This window comes from Stylophora pistillata, chromosome 12, assembly GCF_964205215.1.
Source record: "Stylophora pistillata chromosome 12, jaStyPist1.2, whole genome shotgun sequence".
Taxonomy (NCBI): Eukaryota; Metazoa; Cnidaria; class Anthozoa; order Scleractinia; family Pocilloporidae; genus Stylophora; species Stylophora pistillata.
The window spans coordinates 28458766-28483574 of NC_142530.1; the positions used below are offsets into that span (position 1 = coordinate 28458766).

A 24809-nucleotide genomic window follows, 5' to 3' on the forward strand; every position below is an offset into this window, starting at 1 on the left:
TAAAAAGAAGCTAAATCCCCCATGGATAACTCGGGAGGGACTTAGGTTGATCAAAAAGAAGAGGAAGTTGTGGGGTAGGTTAAAATCTGAGCCGTCAATTTAACTCCGCGAGAAATTTAAACAACTTAGATCCGAAACTAAGAAACTTATAAGGAGTAATTATCGTGAATATCTTGTTAAATTGTCCGAATCCCTTAAGGATACAATCCCAAGCGTTTTTGGTTGTTTCACTCCATCAAAACCAAATTTAGGAGACTACCTGAGTCGGTTTTTTTATGAGGGAGTCAGTGCTAGAAAACCATCTGAGCAGGCAAAATTATTTAATTTACATTTCCATTCTGTCTTTTCCAAATCCTATGATTTGGAACATGGGGATTCTCATCCAAAGGAAGAAGTCGGTCCTGGTAGCCTTATTTCTGTCGCAACTTGCCCTTGTGAAGTTAAGAACATTTTGGTGAAGTTAAACTTCAACAAGGCAGCTGGTGTGGACTCTATTCCTGCTCGCCTACTTAAATGTATCGCCATTGAATTGGCTAACCCCGTCTTCGGGTTATTTTATTCATCATTTACACGGGCCATTGTCCCTCAACTATGGAAGCAAGCTAACATTTCCCCAATTCATAAGGACGGTGACACAGGTTCAGTTACTAATTATAGAGGGGTTTCATTACTATCTGTTGTTGGGAAGTGTCAAGAAAGGATAATTCATACTGTTATATGACCAGGTGTTTCAATATTTGCATGATTCTCATCATGGCTTTCTGAGAGGGAGGTCTACTGTTTCTCAATTATAATTTGAATATATCAACAAAGTTGAAATGGTAAATTGGCCACCGTTACGATTATAAAAGCTGAGGTTTCGAGCGTTAGCCCTTCGTCGGAGCGAAGGGTGTACATCAGGTGTACCCCAGGGATCAGAGTCCAGGCGAGCAATCAGCAAATGTAAGAAAACAGCACTTGAGGAGAGAGAGAAAAGTTCTGAAGCTGTCCATTGCCGTCGTGTTAGTTATTGCTGTATGCTGGCTGCCATTCAGTATCCTGGCCCTCTTCCTTCTCTTTTCATCAGACAGCGTCATGATATCATCTTGCAGTTTCCAATACTATAGAGCCATTGCCCATTTTCTTCCTCAGTCATACTGTGCTGTAAATCCTTGCATCTGTTTTATTTTCAGTGGTAAGTATCGTCAACGTCTTAAGAATTTCCTCAGTTGTTTTTCTACGAATGAGGCTGCTTAGGTATCGTTTTCGCCCCAGCCTTTTGCATGTTGTTGAAACTTATCCAAAGATTGACTTGAATCACTATACTGACTGGTTCTTTGTCCATAAAAGTAACCAAACTTACGACGTCGTTGGTGCAGCGTGAAATATTCATCAACTGCATGATTCACTGTTTAATGAAGATAAGCTCTGCTTCTATAATTTCTGACTTGGTCAAACTGCTCTAAAAACTCTTTGCATTTATTTTATTTTATTTCTTCCAAGCGTTACTGTCAAGTTCTTATTAATATCCTGAGCTGCTTTAACGGGAGCCTTCTTTTATTGAATCCAAGATTTTTAACTTAGCTTTCGATAAAAGTCAATAGAAGCGTAGTTTGAAGGTTCTTCCCCTTTTCCGTGTATCTATGATCAGCTGCACATGCAAAATAACTTTAGAATGTTAATGAGAAACTGGGATATCTTTAAAACTCATTAAACTCAGTTTTTTCACGAAATTCGCGAATGGTATTCATTGGAGACATAAACTATATCCTGTACATAGTTTATCTTATACCAAGTGAAACTTTGTCCAACGATTCTAAACGTTGTTTAAACCCTGAGTTCAGGATTTCTGGGTCTATTGTGAATATCATACGGTTTTTAAAGCCTTAGAATCTACCTGTAAATAACGAATTTTCTGATCAATATGAACAATATATAATATCAAGAAAGCTACGAAGGCTGGTTTTGAGTTTGGGATCACCATTAGCCTTTTCTGTGCTGGAAATTGGAAAATTTGAAACTGAGAAAAATAAATAGATAAATAAGATAAAGGATAATCTGGAGGAGAGAAAATCACCTCTCTTCATGAAGCCTAACGAACAGAAGTTTGTTTACGAAACCTTCGGTCACATCTCTTTGCATTGTGAGTAAATGTCACAAAGTCCATCAAGATGTCAACTAAATTGCAACGAGTTCTTACTAGTGAGACGACCAAAATAATAAAAGCCATTTTGTAGCGATCTTCTTCAAGGAGTGACAAACCCTTGAGAAGAAGAAGGCAGCCGATCTAGGAGGCTTGTAGTCAAATATACACGACTGGAAACGAGGGGCAGGTTAAGGACATGTCTGACTGCTGTGAGTCTACAACGGGAACAGAACCCAAAACCACCTGGTATTTCACCGCGCATGTCAGTTAACTTATAATGGCTTAGTATGAGTAAATGATAATTAAACAAAGCCATGATGACAGCTTCACGTGTTCATTGCTATTTTCCTTTTTGTGGGTAGCTTCTGACACCTATCGCCCATTCACACCATTAAACCATTTTTGGTTAAACTAAATAAAAATGGGGCTAGGACAAAACACTGACCCCCTACTGACCCCCGTTACTGACCCCCGTTACTGACCCCCTCTTAAATCCACTGGAGATCATGACTTAAAGCTAACGATACAAAATCACGATATGATAATACACTCACCTCTTAAATTCCAAAATGGCGGAAGATGGTCGATCTGCTTAATACCACGAGTCTGCCATAGTCCAAACTCGTTTTACCACAATTGTTAGTTCTCCTATACTCATAAACGAGTGGAAAATGTATGTATGTATAATGTGTAGTAGGCAGAAAGAAACAACTACATATACATCCCCACAGACCTATTTCGTGGTTGCCCACTCATCAGGGGATTTTAATTGCAGAATAATGCAATAGCATCGCTTATATATACTATACTAATTTGGGAAGGAACCAGCATTCGTTTGTCGACGGGACTTGTTAATGATCGCGGACCAATATTCATCAGCAGGGATCGAGTAAGATGAGTAAGTAGTTCATCATAAGGCACTCCCACCAAACTTGTTTATTTTGAAAAGGTCTTAATTTAATTTGACTCGTACCAAATACTAAAAAGCTCAAGATTCGATGTAAACTGATAACATAGCTACTTGATAGGCGTCCACCGTTGAGGCCCTAGAATTGAATTGTCAACCTCCAAAAGCCTTAAAATTTAACCCCAGCCGTCAAAGTTGCCAAAAAAAAGAAAAAACGATTGTCATCTGTCAGAGCCACCTCCACATTGAGACCCTTTCACAAGAGATTTATGCTTTCAGGTAGGAGAACTCTTTTGTAGCTACATAGTTTGGTGGTAAACAAAGTATGATATGATTTGCATGGATTTTGTAAAAGCTTTCTCTCAACTCAATCAAAAAACGGTACGAGCAACTGTTAAATTTGTCCATACACCAGGATTCGTATGTTCAGTATTCATATCAATACAAACTCCTAAAATTGAATCTACCTCACATCGCGTCACAGTCTGAGGGACATTAAAATATCTTTCAAACCGCTATGAATATTGGAGAAATATTTTATAGTTAAGCAAGTAAACGCTTTACAGTAAATTAACTATGAAAATATCATAAGTTTTCCCTTGTTTTCAGGTGCAGAGAAGTGATGGGCCGCAATTTGCATACAGCCTTTACTTAACGCACTAGACGCTAATTCAATATCATTAATGGCTTAAGGCCGAAACGTTTTCGGCAGAAAAAAAAATACAATTAAGACAAGATCAGCGTAAAAGTTTTCAAAGAATTACTCGATAAACTGAGAGTCTTTCGGCCAGGACGTATTGCAATCACGAAGTCGAAAGAAGAATAAAACTGTGATGAAGTATTTAACTGGATTAATTTTAAATGGAGTCTGTTTTATGACCACATATGTCTGTTTAGTGTGAAATCGGAAAAGTGGAAAATAAACTGGAAAAGAACGAACGTTTCTGTCTTGATATCTGCAGAAGAGTAGATATCTGTCCTTCCATTCTTTTCACTGAAAATTCTATTAACATCTTCAGTCAACGGAGTACTTTCAACAAGTAAGTCTGGTGCAGTAAATGAGTACAGTTAACAGTTATAGAAAAGAATTGAAATCCTCTGTAAGATATCCTGGTATCAAAGGGTTAAGTAACCTGTTTTTCTCTTGACACCAATTTTGGTTATGATAAAGTATATATCTAGAGGATGTTGTTAAAGAATATAAGTTCAAATTGTACATTTTGCAATTAATTAATTACCTGTTAAATGAAATCAATATGCATGCAAATCTTTTGTCATGTTTTGGTTAGAAAAGAATTGGTGGTATCCAGAGTTAGAGAACAGGTTGTTAAAGACCAAACTAATCCTCCACTTCCAGAATGTTGGCAAACGTGAATGATGGTGAATGGAAAATTGCCAAAATTGAACTGCTTGAATCTAGCAGCAGAGAGAATTGGAAAAACCATCTTTTGCGGCCTGTTAATTGTTTTCTCAGTGTCTGGAAATTTTTTCATCGCAACAGTTGTCTACAAGACAAGAGCCATGAGAAAGCCCCATCAACTTTTTCGTGGTAAACATGGCCATGTCGGATCTTCTGAGTCCGTTTTTCCTTTTTGGAGTCAGTTTTTTCTTCTTCTAATAAGATATAGATCTTCTTCGCGAACTTCGCACTCAACAAACTGTCTCTACGAAACTTAAGGAAAATTGACACGAAACATTACAATGTTCTTTGAGAACTAATTTACTTACATCCTGTTTATAGTTTTCGTTATGGCAAGTAAAACTCTGTTTATCGATTCAAACCGTTGTTTAAACTCTGGCTGCATGTTTTCTGGTTCTACAATGTATTTTAGACGGTTTTGATGTAATTAGACTCTGCCTGCAAATAAAGAGTTTCCGATCAATTAGTGGTAAAATGAGAACAAATCAAACTGAATAAGAATCCAATACGAAAAATAAATGCAGTCGACTCCCGATAATTCGAACCGGGAAATCGAAAAAGGTTTAAGTTATCGGGAGTTCGAGTTATCGGGAAATTAAAAAACAGAAAACGGAAAAAAGGAAAAATTGTGCAGACTCTTTTTTTGTTCGTACAATATTTCTTTAATCGGATTTAACAATAGATAACTCGAGTGAAAATGAAACTCAAAATTATTAAAGATTTCTTGGAGGTAGTGGGAGGTTAGAGTTATCGAGGGTTTGAGTTACCGGGGATTAAATTGCAGTAAATGTATGACAGAAATCCAGGGAGAAAGGCGTTTTTGGTTCGAGATTAGAGGTTGGCGGAAGGTTCAAGTTAGCAAGCTTAAGGAAACGTTGATGAGTGCAGGTAGTCGTCTTCGGTAAAAGAGAAGGAAAAAATTAACTCTGATTTGACTCAATTTTCCTATAATCCTACAAATATTTTGGACAAAATTGGCAAAAGCTCACGTTTATGGCTAATGTGAACGTTTTCATTTTCAAGTGCAAACAGCTGAAAGCAGACAGCTAAAGGTTCAAAAGGCGCCGTTAGCAATACTACGTAACTTCGCGCTCAATTTCCCTGTTTTAGAACAACTATTTTACTCGTACGTGATGATTCGGAGAACAGCTGTCAAGCTTCATTCAATTTCATGAAATTAGTCTATTTCGGTACTAGCCATTCCGTTATGGGCTCAATTCCTGTTTGCTTTTAGATGTCGTTGAGCTATCTTACTTGGGTAGGAGCCAGCATTTGTCTGTTGAGGGGACTTTTTCAACAACCGCGGGCCAATATTCACCAGCACGGATCGAGCAAGGTGAGTAAGTAGTTCATTATATGGCACTCGCACCAGACTTGTTTATTTTGAAAAGGTCTTAATTTAATTTGACTCGTATTGAATACTAAAGAGCTCAACTATCGATTTCAACTGATAAGATAGCTATTTGATAAGCGTCTACCATGAAGGCCCAAGAATTGAACTGTCAATCACCAAAAGCCTCAAAATTTAACCCCTAGCCGACAAAGTTCTCACAAAAAAACGATTGTCAACTGTCAGAGCCACCTCCACATTGAGACCCTTTCACAAGAGATTTATGCTTTGAGGTAGGAGAGCTCTTTTATAACTACAAAAAAAAAAGAATTTTATTCACTATAATCACTAAAAGTATTTACAAAAATTATGATGAAAAGCTTAAAAATCGAAAACAAATGCGTCAAAATGTCCAGTAAAAATTCCAGAAAAGCTCATGGATACACACTTCTTATAATAATCATAATGATGATCATAATTAAGGTATAAATATTACAAAACAAGTTTAAAAAGTCTCTAACTGAGAGAAAAGTTTTGTAACTACATAGTTGGGTGGTAGACAAAGTATGATATAATTTGCATAGATTATGGAAAAGTTTTTACTCAACTCAATCAAAAAGCGGTACTGAGCAACTGTTAAATCTGTCCAAACACCAGGATTCATATTTTCCATATTTATATCAATACAAAGTTCGCCTTAAATTTGATTCTACCTCACATCGCTTCACAGTCTAAGGGATATTGAAACATCTTTCACACTTTAACTATAAAAATATCATGTTTTCACTCGTTTTGCATACAGCCTTTACTTGGCGTACTAGACGCCAATTCAATATCATCGGCTTAAGGCCGAAACGTTTTCAACAGAAAAAAAATACAATTAAGACAAGATCAGCGTAAATATTTCCAAAATATTACTCGATAAAGAGAGTCTGGGCCAGGACGTACTACAAAGATGAAGTCGAAAGAATAAAACTGTGATGAAGCATTTAACCGGATTGATTTTAAATGGTGTCTCTTTTGTTACCACATTTGTCTGTTTAGTGTGAAAAATAAACTGGAAAAGAACGAACTTTTCTGTCTTGATATCTACGGAAGAGTAGATATCTGTCTTTTCATTCTTTTAACTGAAAAGTCTATTAACATCTTCAGTTAACGGAGTACTTTCAACAAGTAAGTCTAGTGAAATGAGTACAGTTAACAAGTTCCAAATTGGTGTTTTCCTCAATAGACGTTCCTCCTTTGCGTTCGTAAAATTTATTGCACGATAAGGTTGTAAGACCCAAAGCAAGCAGCGAATTTCTGTTTCTATGGAGATCCACCAAAGGGAAATTACTTTTTTAATGGAAAAATAGAGTTAAATATGTCTTTTACCGACAAGACTGATGGGAGTTGTATTATACAACTTTGTTAACACAACACGATACACCGCACATTCCATTTGAAGAAACAAGGAGTGTTAAAGAGGACCAAGAAGAAAAGAGATTTGTAAATTCTTGTTGTTTTTGAACGATAAACGGAAAAGCCAACAACCGCGAATCGCAAGAAAACATATTAAAAATAAACGCAGGTGTTTTGATAGACATCCATGGCGACTTGAAAGTGATTATGATGGTGCACTGAAGGTAAAACAGCAAATAATTTTGTCGTTGGACTGAATGATTTGCTTTCCTTCATCACCAGGAGAACTTATGTTGCACGTGATCACATCATGTAAATGATTGACGGCCCCTCCTACTCGTGCAGTCAGTAATTTAGCAAATTGTGCGTGATCACGGGAATTTAAGGGAACAGATGATCGTGTACAAAACCCTTAATCAATAAGAAATACTGGAGGAGGACAAGATATGATTGCGTGCAAGTCAGCCATTTGTCCTTCCCCCTCAGACAGAGCGGAAGGTTTATCTGAATTTGTTCCATCGACTTCTGCAGCTGTGTAATTCTGTTCAGTGTGGAACATGTTCTCTCAGTGACAAGAAAAAAACTTACCACTAAACATAAGATTAGAAATCGGCTTTTATTCAGGCCCTGCGACAACAAAATGGGCCGTTCCTTTCTGACAGAGTTTCCTAAATATTTGTAAGATTTTCTCCAAATATCCGACTTGTCTCCCAAACTAACACAAAGACGCAAATTCTTGGAAATGGAAATTAACTTTCATTAGCATTACACTGATAAGGGATTTTCGATGATAATATCGTCGGTGTATAGGATGTTGTCACACTTTTTTTCCTTGTGTTAATGTTGCGGCGCCTCATTGATTGCTACTTTAGTTCTGCGTTCGAAAAGACGTCAAATTGGTTAAATTACTAACTGAGTGGGAAGCTTAAAAAGGAAGGGGCCGCCAATCATTTACACAATGTGATCACGTGCAAGTGAGCCGACTATTTTCGAAGGTAAGAAACACTTAAACTTAAGTAACGAGGCTACTGAGTAAGTTCCAGGCTGGATTCAACTTTCGAAGACACAATAATTGAAATGTCGTCGTCGCAGGACAAAACATTGTAGTGTTCCAGCTGTCAGTATCTGTAACTTGGAAATTTCTGGCGTCGTTTTCTTGTCATTTCGTTGACAGCACTAATCATAATAATAAAAATAATAATTAGATTGACTTACGACTTTTGAAAATTCTCCCCTTTCCTATCATGCGCCTAATTGAAAAAATATATCGATCATATTATTCAAACGAAAGCTATTGAACTCCCACTGTGGTTACCTCCTTCGAGAAAGTCCCTTTGGTTTCGATCACCGTACTTTACGTCACCATCGCCTCAAGAATTAAATCCCACAAGATTCCAGGCGAACAATCAGCAAACGCAAGAAAACAGCGTTTGAAGAGAGAGAAAATTGTTCTGAAGATGTCCGTTGTCGTCGTGTTAGTTTTTGCAGTATGCTGGCTGCCATACAGTATCATGGTCTCAATCTCCTTTCCCTTTTCATCAGATAGCGCCGTGATATCATCTTGCAGTTTCCAAAACTCTATAGCTATCGCCATTTTTCTTGCTCACTCATACTGTACTGTAAACCCTTGTATCTGTTTTAGTTTCAGTGGTAATTATCGTCAAGGTCCTAAGAATTTCCTCAGTTGTTGTTCTACGGATGAGGTTGCTTTGGTATCGTTTTCGCCCCAGTCTTTTGCATGTTGTTCACCCTTATCCAAAGATTGACTTAGCCTACTATGCCGACGTAGTTGATGCGGCGTGAAACATTTATCAACTGCATGACTCACTGTTTAGTGAAAATAAGCTCTGCCTTTCTAATTTCTGACTTGGTCAAACTGCTCTAAAAATTCCTTTCATTTATTTTATTTCATCCAAGCGTTAGCGTCAAGTTCTCAGTAATGTCCTGAGCTGCCTTGAGGGAAGCCTTGCTTTAGTGCGCCTGAGAATTTCGAGCCTAGCTTTCGATAAAAGTCAGTGGAAGCGGAGTTCAACGTTTTCCCTCTTTTTCGTTTATCTTTAATCAGCTGTACATGCAAAATCACTTTCAAATGTTATTGAGATAAACTGGAATATCTTTAAATCTCATTAAACTCAGTTGTTTCGCGATATGAAATCTCATTAAACTCAGTTATTCCGCGAAATTCGTGAATAGTATTGAATTAAGACATTTACTTACATCCTATACATAGTTTATCTTATACCCAGAGAAACTTTGTCCAACGGTTCTAACGGTTATTTGAACTCTAGATCTGGTTTCAGGATTTCCGGTTCTATTGTAAATATCATAAGGTTTTGAAAGCTTTAGACTCTACTTGTAAATAACGAATTTTCTGATATGAAAAATAAATAGTATCGAGAAAGCTACAAAGGCCGGTTTTGAGTTTAGGATCACTGTTAGTCTTGTCTATGCTGGAAATTGGAAAAATTGAAACTGAAAAAGTAATAAATAAATAAAATGAAAGACAGTCTAGAGGATAGAAACTCACCTCTCCTCATGAGGCCTAACGAACAGAAGTTTTTTACAAAGCCTTCAGTAAAATGTCGTTGTATTGTGGATAAATGTCAGAGTCCATCAAGACGTCAACTAAATTTCAACAAGTTCTTACTAATGAGACGACCAAAATAATGGAAGCCATTTTTAAGTGATCTTCTTCAAGAAGTGATAAACCCTTGAGAAGCAGAAGACAGCCGACCGTGGAGCTTAAATGCTCTTAGTTCTGCCGATTTCATGGAGAATAGATCGAAAAGAAGGAGAAGCCCTTACTTTCAATGATGTCTCCGCTTAAAAAAATTTCCAAGGTTGAAAGAGAGTTCTGGAGGGAATATCAGACACGGCAATTAATATTAGCTATAGTTTCCTTCAAATTTCCGCTTTTTTTCGATTTTTAGCCGATTATTTTGCATATAAATAACCAGGAAAGATTTATTGCAGCTCGACGTTTCGGAATCATCATGACTCCATTATCAAGAGACTAGTTAAATAGCATCCTTCGTGGACCTCACCAAAGCTTTCGACCTCAGGTGAGCAGAAGTGGGCTCTTCCAGATCCTGCAGAAGATCGAATGTCCTCCCAAACTCCTGGCAGTCATTACCTCCTTCCATCAGGACATGCAGGGCACGGTTTGCTTTGATAGGGCCACCTCTGACCCCTTCCCAGTCCGCAGTGGAGTGAAGCAGGGTTGCGTTGTAGCACCAATCCTGTTCGGGATATTCTTCTCGATGCTCCTCCAGTACGCCTTCGCCGACTGTGGTGATGGAGTCCACGTCCGTACGAGGCAAGATGACAAACTCTTCAACATTTCCAGACTCCGCGCCAAGACCAAGACCTAAGAGGTGCTGATACACGGGCTGCTGTTCGCAGATGACGCTGCTTTAACATCTCACAGCGAGGAAGGTCTCCAGCACCTGTTCGACAAGCCGTCCGCTGCCTGCGGGGAGTTTGGGCAGACAATCAGCCTCAAGAAGACCTACGTCATGGCGCAGAGCGCCGAGTCCCTTCCTTCCTACATAACCCTCCCACTCTATCACAATTGACTATTAATAACACCTCAATCGAAGTAGTAGAAAGTCACAAGCTCCTAGGAGTGCTCATTCAGGATGATCTAAAATGGCGTAGTCACATTCTTAGCATTACAAAGAATGCTGCTCAACGACTTTATATCCTTCGTGTCCTGCGCTTCAATGGCCTTCCACCCAAGGATTTACTTAGTGTCTATACTGCTCTAATACGTTCTGTTTTGGAGTACGCATGCCCGGTATGGCATTCTAGCCTTCCATCTTACCTTGTGGACAATTTAGAACAGATACAAAGAAAAGCTTTCAGGATAATCGAACCACTAATTTCTTACAGAACTGCATGTAATGTTTTGAATTACCCCACACTGGAAGAAAATAGGGAACGTCTTTGCCTCGAACAGTTCAAGAAAATAAAAAATTCACAGTTGTCATCATTAATTCCACTGAAAAGACTAGACGCACACGGCCGCCAGCTGCGCTCCAGCAATAACTTGACTCTTTTTAAATGCAGGACAAAACGATTTCAAATAAGTTTTTTTCCCGCAATGACGTCAAAGCTTAATGAATTATCGCAATAGACTTATATAACTGAATAAAGGCTGATAGTTTCGAAAGAAACTGTGTGGGGCTGCGTCGGTGGGAGTAACGAAATAATTTGGATATATCAACAAAGTTGAAATGGTAATTTGGCCACCGTAATGATTACAAAAGCTGACGTTTCGAGCGTTAGCCCTTCGTTATTGGTGGGAGCATGCCATGCTCCCACCAATAACGTAGCTCCATTTTCTGCCTTTAAAAGCACACACAACCCACAATTCCTCTATTCGCTCCGACGAAGGGCTAACGCTCGAAACGTCAGCTTTTGTAATCATTACGGTGGCCAATTTACCATTTCAACTTTGTTGATATATCCAGACTTATATAACGTTTGTAATAATTTGTTAATAGAATCTTGTGAGACGGTAACCCAGTCCCCCGGCAAAATTTTTTATTTATATACTCTCATTTAATTTGTAAATATTTTTTGTAATTCCTTGTAAATATGAAGTATTTCATTTTAGTGCCGAATTCATATCTAATAAACCATTACCATTACCATTCCATCACAATCGGGGACACTCAGCTCGAGGTCGTGGACGCCTTCACCTACCTGGGCTCCACAGTAACAAGCTCAACATCTCTCGACGCCGAAATCAACTCGAGAATCGCTAAGGCTACAGGGGTCATGGCCAAACTCAACAAACGAGTGTGGAACAACAGCCTGCTGAGCGAAAGGACCAAGGTTTGCGTCTACCAAGCTTGTTTCCTGTCGACTCTTCTCTATGGCAGCGAGTCTTGGTCGACCTACGCCGGACAAGAGCGTCGCCTCAACAGGTTCCACCTCCACTCACCTCGACGCCTTCTGCGCATCAAATGGCAGGATCAAGTCCCAGACACTGAGGTCCTTCCGCGTGCTGATCTCTTGAGAATACCTTCCTTGCTCATTAAGAGACGCCTTCGTTGGCTTAGACATGTCCATCGCATTGTGCCTCAGTGCCTGCCACGTGAGATTCTCTACGAAGAACTACACGACGGCGCCTATCGAGCCGGCAGACTTCTGCTGCGCTTGAAAGACACCATAAAGCGCCACCTCAAAGCAGCTACTATTGACGCAACCATCTGGGAGGACACTGCTGTCGATCGTAATACCTGGCGGCACTGTGTCAAAGCTGGAGCCTCAAGAGCTGCTGAGGACGGCAGAGTCCAGGCCATATTGAAGAGAGCGGCGAGAAAGCAACACGCGGTCTCTGCGCCGCCCCATCTACCTACGTCTGTGCAAACTGCGTGAGGGACTGTCACTCCAGGATTGGGCTTCACAGCCACGTGAAATCCTGCCCCGCCCACCCTGTGTGCTAACCATCGCTTCCTCGAGACGAGGATTCCGAATAGTTAAATAGCATGCAACTGAGGAGAGGTACAACGGATCAGCATAAATTACAATAAACGGCCTAAACAAACACCTTAGCGCGGATAGAATCTGTTTGCATGTTCAGTGTTGGTTTACGCATGCGAATGTATAACATTTCTTTGACGAGGCAATCAAATTTGCTGCTACATTTCGCGATGATGTGAATTGCTCAATGAAGCGTTCAGGCATTTCACTATTGTGTTTGAGGTTATAATGTTTGTAAATCGAAGATGACTTTCGAGTGGGCCCTTTTACGCGCTCGTGTAAGTAACCACGCGTATAACCCACATACCCTGAATCACATAGGTTACATTTAAATTCATATACGAGACATTGTAGGTTGACAATAGGGGGCTTAATCTCGTATCGCTTAAGTTGTTGCTCGAGCTTAGGGCTTACAAACACTGGTTGAACAGTGACGTTCAACTTGGAACTTAGATTGTTAAGTAGTTCTTTAGAATAATTGGCTGAGGACTGGTCCTTGAAGGGTAACACTACTCTCACAGTCTTCGATGGTACATCAGGTGATGGGCAGGGCTCTTGAGATGAAATCCTTCTCTCAACGAACCGCTTGATTGTAGATTCAACCAGTGGCTTGGGGTATTTCAAATTATGAAAAACCCTTCTAAGGCGGTCACATTCCTCCGACAAGAATTACCAGTTAGAAGATAATCGATAAACGCGATCCACGATGGTGCTAACTACGCTGCGCTTGTACTTAATGTCAACATGACTCTGGAAATGTAGAAGGAGACCCGTGTTGGTTCTTTTGGTGTACACCTTGCTTTCAATCTTTGGTGGACAGTTTAGTAATTCAGTTCCTAAAAGGGGAAGGGATTCAGTGTCAGACACATTCCGCTTTGCTGATAAAGTACGAGGGCTCAAAATCAAGAACGGCGAAATTTTAGTTTCCTATGACGTCACCTCATTATTTTCAATGTACTATTGGAGGAAACAATACAGATCTTAGCTAAAAAAGCCTTTGTCCAGGATTGGTTCAACGAGACACACAGCTTGAGCCTCCCTAAATCGGACTTAATCGACCTCCTCCGAGCAGCTACAAAAAACCAGCTTTTCCAGTTTGACGGTGTTTTATACGAACAAATGGATGGAGTCGCTATGGGCTGTCCCCTTGGCCCGTTGCTGCCCAACGTCTTCACGTGCTCGATTGAGGAAAACCTCGAACAACACGGTCAATTGCCGCGGTATTACTGGACGTACGTCGATGACACCCTCACCGTAATGCCTGATAGGATAATCGCTGACCAGTTTCTAGATACCCACAACTCCACCCATCCTTCCCTTAAGTCTATCATGGAAATCGAACAGGGAGGATCCCTTCCCTTTTTAGGAACTGAATTACTTAACCGCGCACCAAAGATTGAAAGCAAGGTGTAAACCAAAAGAACCAACACGGGTCTCCTTCTGCATTTCCAGAGTCATGTTGACATTAAGTACAAGCGCAGCGTAGTTAACACCATGGTGGATCGCGTTTATCGATTATCTTCTAACTGGTAATTCTTCTCGGGGGAATGTGACCGCCTTAGAAGGGTTTTTCATAACTTGAAATACCCCAAGCCACTGGTTGAATCTACAATCAAGCGGTTCGTTGAGAGAAGGATTTCATCTCAAGAGCCCTGCCCATCACCTGATGTATCATCGGAGACTGTGAGAGTAGTGTTACCCTTCAAGGACCAGTCCTCAGCCAATTATTCTAAAGAACTACTTAACAATCTAAGTTCCAAGTTGAACGTCACTGTTCAACCAGTGTTTGTAAGCCCTAAGCTCGAACAACAACTTAAGCGATACGAGATTAAGCCCCCTATTGTCAACCTACAATGTCTCGTATATGAATTTAAATGTAACCTGTGTGATGCAGGGTATGTGGGTTATACACGTGGTCACTTACACGAGCGCGTAAAAGGGCACAGTAGAATGTCATCTTCGATTTACAAACATTATAACCTCCAACACAACAGTGAAATGCCTGAACGCTTCATTGAGCAATTTCACATCATCACGAAATGTAGCAAATTTGATTGCCTCGTCAAAGAAATGTTATACATTCGCATGCGCAAACCAACACTGAACGTGCAAACAGATTCCATCCGCGCCAAGGTGTTTTTTAGGCCGTTTATTGTAGTTTATGCTTATCCGTTGTACCTTTCCTTAGTTGCATGCTATTCAACTAGTCTCTTGATAATGGAGTCATGATAATTCTGAAACGTCGAGCAGCAATAAATCTTTCCTGATTTTTTATATGCCTTTGCTTCAGCAAATCTCTATTGATCAAATGATTATTATGTACGGCGGCTTTTTATCTTTAGGTACCTCATATATGGTAATCAAATTGTGTTAAAACAAAATGGCGGGTGAAGTAAAAAGAAAACAAACTGCTCGAAGGAGCATTTTTGCCTAAGTAATGGCTTCATTTCCTTGCATCTCGCATTTCTGGAAATGCCACTTTACAAATTGAAAAGGCACCGTGTTAAGGTATGCTTTTGAACGAAAAAACGTTTGCTTTGCAAGTTAAACTTCTTATCTTTTGGATATGATGATGGGAAACCGAATCGATGCAGCCATTTCCTCTTAGCAGACTAAAGAGGCCATGAACGTAAGGCCTATTTTAAGAATAAGAGAAAGAGGAAAGTGTAGCTTTTATGTGAGGTTATTAGAATGAAAACGTAGCGTCTAAAACCAGTTTTTTCTCACTTTTCTTTCCATTGTAATGCGGTTCGAATTTGACTCCATCTATTTTGATGATGGGGAACGTTGAGTTTCTGGCAGTAATGGCACAAAATGCGAAATATTTTTTATTTCTCCATTATTTCCTTTATACTTCGCAGCCATATTTAATCCGCATTTCCGCACTTAACACTTGCTCGTAGCCATTTTGGCAGCCATTTTGTATAGGATTTCTGGCTATGGTAACGTTTCTTTTTTCTGGACATGATCCTTTCTTTACGCCTGGTGAATGACAAGAATGAAAACTCCTGTTTTGAAATTAGAGGTCTTCGTCTCATTGTAATGCGTTTGCATTGGCGTCAAGCATCAATTTCCCTGTTAAATCTCTCGCTTTTGTACGCTTTTGTGTCAAGAATGCAATTTCTGAGCCTGACATTTCAGCCGTGAATTTCATTGTACCGTGGCGAGTGGCTGTTTGCCCGTCTTACAAATGATTGTATTTTGTGTATGGAAGTGTTCCACAGACAGCAAACACCGAATGCATGGAACTTAACGAAATCCTAGCGAACGAGTTTCTTTCCTTACTCTTGGTTTCTCGATAAGAGAACTTGTGAACTTTCACTCCCAACGGCAATAAGAATCGAGTGTGTTCGGCTGTTCGGGGATGGTTCGTAGATAGCTTGCCAAAGATATTCTATGTAGAATTGATACTTCCTTTCTAGGCGACCACCGCAAAAATAAAGTAAATAAATTAACTGAGATAAATAAGTTGTATGCCCGCGAACAGTTATACGCAAAAATTGTCTTGCACATATAAACATATCGACTGATTAACTCGACTTCAGTCAAAATTATAGTGTGACCGCTTAACACAGGTTCCATAGACAAAGGGTATTAAAAACAAGGGTTAAAAATTTCATTTTATGCCATAGTCGACCAGTTAATGCACAGAAACTTGTTCAGAAAGATACTACTAACATTGATTTCGGGAGATAAACATGGATCAAATTTTAAAAAAGATTTTAAAAAGATTTTTCCTATATTATTTGAGAGATGCGCTTTGAGAGACTGTTCGATACAGGTAAAGGCAAAATATAACCATTGGGACTTAATAAGGAGTTACACCTGTAAATGGATAAAAATTTGGAGACTGAAAACCGATGATACCGTGCCGCTTATTACAAGTTCGACTGTATCAACTTCTGCTTTTGAAAAGCTTTTATTTAAGATTAAAGGAAGGAGATCAGTTAAAACCAAAAGGAAATTTATCATGGAAATATAGAAGTAAAATATGTATTTTTCGGACATGACTAATTGGAGTCGTATTAATTATGCAACTTTGTTATCATAACACGATACAGCAAAAGGTCCATTTGAAGAAACAAGGAGTATTAAAGAAGACTAAGAAGACAAGTAAATTATAAAATTCTTTATTTTGTTGTTTTTGAACGCTAAATGGAAAAGTAGCAACCGCGAATCCCGAGAAAACACATCATAAATAACCGCATGTATTTTGATAGACATCCATGTGTTGAGGATAAGAAGTAAAGAAACCGACACCACCCCCCCCCCTTCCTTTATAGGCATTTGGTCTCGCCGCGAGGTGTCATGGGAAAAAACAATAAACGCACGAGATTAGGTTTTGGTCCGCCATATTGCGTTGTATGTTTGTCTTCAGTTGCACGTGTACGATTTCGACTTCTCCTTCCGCGGCCGGTAACATTTGGGTGCCTGGCTGGGAGTAGACAAAACGTAAAAATCGAAGCAACATTTTTACGTAATGGTCGGCGGATTGGAGTGAAAGAAGTCGCAGTGCAAAAGTAAATCGATCGAAGGAAACAAGCTCCAGTAGGAACATAAAGAATGGAAATTGAGGAAGTCCAGATGTAGATACAGAGTTATCTCTGCCAATTAGGAGTTAAGGACCAGGAGGAGATCGCTAAAACTCTGGGATGCAATGATGAGAACACGAAGGAAAATAACAGAAAGGAACTTGTAAGGTTGATCGAAGAACAGCTCCAAGGCACTTTGAAAGGCATCAAGGCAGTTAAAATGGAACACCTGGAGGAATTTAAGTTACAAATAATGGAACATACGCCTGTTTGCCCTCCTTTGGAAGTAGTTGAAGAGAAAGCGAAGCCTGGAATTTCTCAACCGCTGCTTGGAGAAGGTAGGCCTAAACTTGAAGATGAAAAATCATCGTATTTTCAACCGAGTGATTCCAAGAGAGAGTTGAAAATTATTAGTCAGATTGGGGAGCCGGGGCAAAAGGACAAACTGAGTTTTGTCAGCTCATGAATGAGACAAATTGAGAGTGCTTTCCAAAAAGGCTACTAGCCTTTAGAAGTAGTGGACGCTGTGGTCAGGTCTATTAACCCAGGGATGAGATTAAGAAGTTATTTAGAAGGTCTGGAGAGCTTGACTCTTCCTTGTTTAAGACGTATACTGAGATCCCACTATCAGGAAAAGAGTGGTACAGAACTTTATCGTCAGCTCTCTACATTAGTTCAAGAGCCCCAGGAGGGTTCTCAGAGTTTCCTCATCAGGGCCCTAGATACCAGGCAGAAGATCCTGTTTGCTTCAAAAGAGGCAGACCGTCTCAATTAAAGTATGACTCAGCATCGGTCAAGGGTATGTTTTTCCACGCAGTGGACACTGGTCTTCAGGATGAAGCCATCCGGACCAAATTGAGGCCATTCCTCCAAAACCCAGAAGCACAAGATGAAGATCTTATAATTACTCACCAAATAAACGAAATTGTTTTGGAAGAAATTGAGAAAAAGTCAAAATTAGGATCTTCTACTCGTCATAAGAATCCAAAAGTTAATGAAGTGCATGCATCACAGAGAAGGGAAGGGGCTGTTCAATCTTCAACATCTGATAAGAAGTTAAAACGTACCGAGACAGGCAATACTAAGGAAGATAATTTTATGGCTGTAGTACAGGCGGTCCATTCTGAACTTGCCACCTTGAAAGGGTCTATTGAGAAGAATCAAGCCAAAGACGAACGTTTGACCAGTACCCCACCAGCATCTCAGAACCAACAATGGTACTGTCGACCCATAGGCTGTCCCAGTTGTCAAGCAAAAGGTAGAGGGGAGTCGTGCGACCATTGTCATTTCTGTGGTAGTAGTGATCATTGGGCTCGAGGTTGTCGGAAGAAGAATAACGGTAACGATAAAGCAGGTTCGGGAAACAGGCGTGGGCTACAACCACGGGACAGGAAGTAGCCCACTCTCATGAAAACGCTAAGTCTCAGAAATGCGTTCGTTGTCAAAGAATTACGGGCAAGGATCAAATGTTCAAGCAGTGTTCAGGTTGCAAAGCAGTTCGGTATTGTGGACAGAGATGCCAGAAACTTCACTGGAGCAGTCACAAGAGACTTTGTCAGGCGATTGAACATCTAGAAACACAGAAACGCTTGCGAGTGGAACGTTGGGATGGTTATGTATTTGCCAGCCATTTAACACCCAAGTAACATGTAGCAGTAGCTAACCTTGTGGGCAAAAAGTGCAAGGTTTCGTGTGTGTTGAATGGAGTACCAGTCGAGGTCCTTTGCGACACAGGTGCACAGGTATCTATTGCGTCGAAAAGTTGGCTTGGAGAGTAACTGCTTTCCTTAAAGCCAAGAGATATTGCAGAGTTGCTTGGAGAGGAAGCGGGACTGAACCTGATAGGAGCTAATGGTGGACCAATGCTGTTTGATGGATGGGTAGAAGTGCAATTTTAGTTAACTTCAGGTGCTCAGTCATCCACCCCACTCACATTGCCACTTTTGGTCACAAGAGACGACTTGGAATACCCAATCATTGGTTATAATGTCATCGAAGAAGTAATTGAAATTCCAGACTAAATGGGAGAAGACAGCGCAGAGTCCCTCGGAGAGATTATGAATTCAGCCTTTAGTAAAGTGAAGCAAGAGAGTGTAACTATGTTGGTTGATCTGGTGCAAAGAACAGGCGTCGAGAGTCTTTGCGTGTTAAGGAGCAGCAAGAACAACTTAACAGTGCCACGTGGGCAGACAGTTGCAGTAGCTTGTCGTGTCAACTGCGGTCTCTTTGAGGAAAGAACACCAGTGCTGTTTGAACCAGCTCAATAGTCACCCTGGCCAGCCGAACTGGAACTGTCTGAACAACTACTTTCGTTGCCCAGAGGATTACCTCGTAAAGTGAATATCGAAGTTTACAATCCCACAAGGCATGACATAATTCTTGGTCGTCGCACACCATTCGGGAGCCTGCGGCTAGTTCAATCCATCACACCCTGGAAGTCCAAAGAAAGGACCTACCACACCCTGAGAATAGGACTTTGACTAAAGAGGACATTGTAGTCTCACCCGAATGTGAAAATCAATCGGTCTCACAAGAACAGGGATTGACCCTGGTAATGAAGAAACCTCGCACTCTGTAAGGACACCACGAGTGGAACTGGGTGATTGGACCGAAGAGCAGCGACAGTTGGCCATCATTATGCTGTAAGAGGAGGCGGAGTCATTTGCCAAAGACGACGAAGATTTGGGGAGTATTAAAAGACTTCAGATGAATCTGACGTTATCAGATCTTACACCAGTCCAGAAGACTTATACTTCGGTACCTCGCCCATTGTACACTGAAGTCAAGCATTATATAGAAGATTCGCTGAACCGAGGATGGATAACTAAGTCCCAGTCGTCCTATGCCTCACCAGTTGTCTGCGTATAAAGGGGGGGAGAGGCGGTGTCGGTTTCTTCACTTCTTATCCTCAACACATGGCGACTTGAAAGTGATTATTATACTAAGGGTAAAACAACAAATAATTTTGTCGTTTGACTGAATGGCTTGCTTACTTCAGCACCAGGTGAACTTATGTTGCACGTGATTACATCGTGTAAATTTTTGACGGCCCCTTTCTTTTAAAGCTTCCTACTCAGTCAGTAATTCAACAAATTGCACGTTATCACATGAATTTAACGGAACAGATGATCGTTTACAAAACCGTTAACCAATAAGGAATAGTGGAGGAGAACAAGATGTGATCGTGTGCAAGTCAGCCATCTGTCCTTCCCCCTCAGACACAGCGGAAGCTTTAGATGAATTTTTTTCATCTACTTCAGCGGTTGTGTAATTCTGTTCAGTGTGGAACATGTTCTCACAGTCACATAAAAAAACTTACTACTAAACCCGAAATATGAAATCAGCTTTTTTATTTCCCTGCGACCACCAAATGGATACTAACTTTAATTTGACTAGTTTTCTTTCGCCTAAAAAGGGATTTTTAACGAAAATATCGTCGGTGTACAGGACCTTGCAAAACGTTTGTTTTCCTTGTGTTAATGTTGCGGCGCCTTATTGATTACTATTTTAATTCTGCGTCGAAAAGGACGTCAAATTTATTGAATTACTAACTGAGTGGGAAGCTTAATAAGGCTGAAAGGGCTGTCAATCATTTACACGATGTGATCTCGTGCAAGTGAGCAGACCGAACCGTTTCTAAGAAAAACTTAAAGCTTTTTCTGGTTTTGTGCCATCGCCTTATCAAGCCTGTTAATTATGTTCGGTGCAAAACAAGTTCCCCGCGTGAAGAAAAAAGCATACCTTTTACCACGTACATAAAATTAAATATCGGCTTATACTGTCCTAAGCTCTTCTTTTTCATTATAAGTTCTTGCAAATTTGTAGAATTTTCAACAACAAAAAACTCCAACTCATCTACTGAGTAACTTCCAGGCTGGATTAAACTTTCGATGACACAAAAATTGAAAATGAATTTTTTATTGAAATGTCGCCGCACGACAAAACATTGCAGTGTTCTAGCTGCCAGCATCTGTAACTGGGAAATTTCTGGCGTCGTTTTCTTTTCATTTCGTTAACACGCAGCACTAATAATACTAATAGTTAGATTCACTTATAACTTTCGAAAACTCTCCCCTTTCCCATCATACGCCTGATTGAAAAAAATATATCGATTATATTATTCAAACAAAAGCTATTAAACTCCCGCTCTGGTTACCTCCGTTGGAGGAGATTTCGGGTGTAGACTGTCAATTATCTCAAATGTTTAGGTATGTTTATTAATTAGGCATGTTTTATACATCTGAAATTCATAATCTATGTTTTTTTTTTCTGGTTTAAGAAGAATATAACTAGCCAACGCAAAGCTGCTTGCTAAAGACAAACCTGATCTCCTTGTGCCGGAAAATGTCCATAAACGTAACCGGGGTAACGATGAATGGAACACAGTCCATGTCGACCTGCTTCAACCCCACAGCAGTAAGAATTGGTTACACCTTTGCTTACTGTCTGCTATCTGTTGTGTCACTGGCTGGAAATACCTTCATTGGAATCATTGTCTATAGGACTAAAACTCTGAGAACACCAATCAACATTTTGATTGTAAACGTGGCCATGTCCGATCTGTTTCAACCGATTTTCCATGTTCCTCGGCTTTTGGTAGGGTTAAACACGGCCGGCTACTGGCTAATCAGTGGTCCCCTTGGACAACCATTGTGTAAGCTGAGTGCCTTCGTTACAGATGTCTCCGTTCACGTGTCCATTCAGAGCCTGGTTCTGATAGCAGTGGATCGATTTGTAGCTGTGGTATTTCCTCTTCGCTCCCCACTGATCAGTTCGAAGCAGTGCCGGTTCTTCATTATCGTCATTTGGATCGTGGCCATGGCTTTCCACTATCCATACTTGTTCGCCTTGAAAGTTGTCGAGTATTCAGAAGGGCTGTATTGTCAGTGGCAGTGGAATGACGCATTTGGAGAGTCCTCATCGCAGAAAGGCTACCGAATTGCTTCAATCATTCTGATCGCTCTTCTCCCTTTGGTTTTGAATGCCATACTTTATTTCACCATTGCCTTAAGAATCAAATTTCAGAAGATTCCAGGCGAGCATTCGGCTAATATAAGAGCACAGCGTTTAACAAGAGAGAGAAATGTTTTGAAGATGTCCATTGCCATTGTGTTAGTTTTTGCCGTATGTTGGCTGCCATTCAGTATCCTGACCCTCTTACGCTACATTTCATCAGACGAAAAAAGAATGATAACATCTTGCAGTTTCCAACAACTCCGTCGCATTGCGTACTTGCTGGCCTGCTCCCACTGGGCTGTAAACCCTTTGATCTGTTTTATCTTCAGTGGCAGTTATCGACAAGGTCTTAAAAATCTCCTCAGATGTTGTTTTACTGATCAAGCTGCTCAGTGATAATTTTCGTCCCAATGTTTTTTTACTGTTCAGTCTTATTCAAGGAATAAAATTTCATTTCCAATGCGGACAGCTAGTTTCCCTCATTTTCAAACTCTGTCTTTTTTCCTGATTTGATCAAACTGTTTTGTAAACTCTTGCATTGATCATACTGTTCATGGAAGATCAGATAACAGTCAAACTCTTAAGAAAAGTTAACTTTTTAGAGGAGCCTCGCTATATGTATTGCATCTGAAATTTTTTTAATCAGCTTTCAATTGAAGTCAGGCAATAAATGGAAACGATTCTTAACGTTTATTTTTTTCTCTCGTTTATCAAATATACATTAAACTCAATGATAGTTAACGTTACTGAGATAAACTGTGTCCTCTATAAGACATGATAAATCCAGTACTTTCCCGAAATATTTGAATAATATCAGCACAGGGATATTTTCATACATCATGTGTATAATTTATCTTAAGGCTACAGAAACTTTTTCTAACGGTTCTAACCGTTGTTTGAACTCTGGCTTCAGGATTTCTGGTTCTACTGCGGATATTACAATTATAGATGGTTAAAACTCTACTTGTAAATAGGGAGTTTTCCGATCGATGTGTAATGAAATGAGAAAACATAAAAACTACTTGAAATCCAAAATTGAAAATAAATATTAGCAAGAAAGCTATAGTTACTGGCTTTGCTACTGCTTCAGCTTATTTGTTATCACAGTTGATTCTTTCTATGGAAATGAAAAGTTCGGAAAAACAAACTCCAACAACCATGAGTTTAAGATATGAGCGCTATATAAATACAAGTTATTATTATTTATTATCGTGGTCTTGGTTGCCACACATTGCTGTTGGGTTCCTGATACTCTACCCATTAGACTCTGCAATGATGTCATCTTGTGGTTTCCAATATTTCGCCATTATCGCTGTGATTATGCTTTTATCAAATTGTGCTATAGACCCTTGTATCTGTTTTATTTTCAGTGGAAATTATCGCCAGGGTCATAAAGATCTCCACAGTTGCTTTGCTGCTGGTGTCACGGCAAATCAAGTTGGTGTTATTTGAGGCAAGACCTCAAATAAACTACTCAGTCAGTTGGGCGATTACTGAAGTATGATGTATATAATTTGTATAGATTTTGTGAAAGTTTTCACTCAACTCAACCGAGAAACGATGCTTGGCTACCATTAAATTTGTCCTTACACATGTTTCATACTCACGTCAATACAAGATTCTCTCTAAAAATTGATTCTGCCTCACATCGCGTCACAGTCTGAGGGAGACTGAAACATCTTTCACACCGCTACGAAAATTGGAAAACTACTTGATACTCATGCAAGTGAATATTTTTCAAGTAAATTAATCACAAATGACAAACATATCGTAAGGTTTCACTCGTTTTCAGGTTTAGAGAAGTGTGGAGATCAAACAGTAACACGGAGATTAAGCATTAAACTGAGTCCGCCGGAAACCATTTCTTTAAATTCTTTTCCCTTAAAAGAACTTTTTGAAGCCTCACATCGTATATATAGAGTTTTGTACATAAAAAAAATAATAAAAATAAATAGATAACTAATAATAATAATAATGATAATATTAATATTATTAATATTATTATTATTATTATTATTATTATTATTATTTATTAGGAGGTGCTGAGGTGCCAAATTGAGAAGTGAGAGGATGAGATCAGAAACCATCGGTGGCAAGGGCGTCTAGTGACTACTAGGCTGGAGGATGAGAGTTTGAGTGCCGATGGGTGTTTCTGGTGGCTCACAGAGTGGAAGAACTGCCCATCACACACAATTGCTGGACTCGTCGAGCTATACGAGCATTTATTGCCAACGCGAGTATACACGAGTCAGAAGACCCACACAAGCGGAGAAAGCGAGGTGAGGTGCAGATTATGCGGCAAGGCTCCAGAGAGCGTGGCACATATCTTGTCAGGATGCAGTGCGCTGGCCCAGAGCAAGTATCTCTCTCGACACGACGCAGCACTGAAGGTACTGTTTTACCAACTGTTGTATGATGAGGGATTTATAGACGAGATACCACCCTGGTACTCACCCGACAAGCCGAAGCCCGTGTATGAGTCAGAGAATGTTAAAGCTTATTGGGATGTCCCTATATATGCTGATCAACAAGAGGTCAGATGCAATAGGGTGGATGCACGCATTGTAAATCATATGTGCAAGAGAGTTGTGACGCTGGAAATGAGCTGCCCGTGGGTTAACAATCGGACAAGAAAGGATGGAGAGAAG

At 39.9% G+C, this 24809-nt stretch overlaps 2 protein-coding genes and 1 pseudogene across 2 annotated transcripts; 2 read left to right on the forward strand and 1 right to left on the reverse strand.

The window, feature by feature from the left end:
- Positions 1 to 3092: 3092 nt before the first annotated feature.
- On the forward strand, positions 3093 to 23786 carry LOC148719510 (QRFP-like peptide receptor). The gene is made up of 3 exons (XM_088742074.1): positions 3093 to 3311; positions 21485 to 22408; positions 23426 to 23786. The coding sequence occupies exons 2-3, from the start codon at positions 21550 to 21552 to the stop codon at positions 23611 to 23613; spliced, it is 1047 nt and encodes a 348-aa protein (XP_088598200.1). The 5' UTR covers positions 3093 to 3311; positions 21485 to 21549; the 3' UTR covers positions 23614 to 23786.
- LOC148719511 (uncharacterized) lies at positions 11966 to 12568 on the forward strand. Its single transcript, XM_088740117.1, has one exon. It carries the CDS (start codon positions 11966 to 11968, stop codon positions 12566 to 12568), a length of 603 nt encoding a protein of 200 aa, XP_088596243.1.
- Positions 12729 to 13984, reverse strand: LOC148719512 (uncharacterized; annotated as a pseudogene).
- Positions 23787 to 24809: the final 1023 nt, after the last annotated feature.

Coding starts and splice junctions, on each gene's coding strand:
- LOC148719510 (XM_088742074.1), top strand. CDS start 21,550: ATGTCCATAAACGTAACCGGGGTAACGATGAATGGAACACAGTCCATG. Junction 22,409..23,425: donor AAGAATGATAACATCTTGCA/GTTTCCAACAAC, acceptor TCTACCCATTAG/ACTCTGCAATGATGTCATCT.
- LOC148719511 (XM_088740117.1), top strand. CDS start 11,966: ATGGCCAAACTCAACAAACGAGTGTGGAACAACAGCCTGCTGAGCGAA.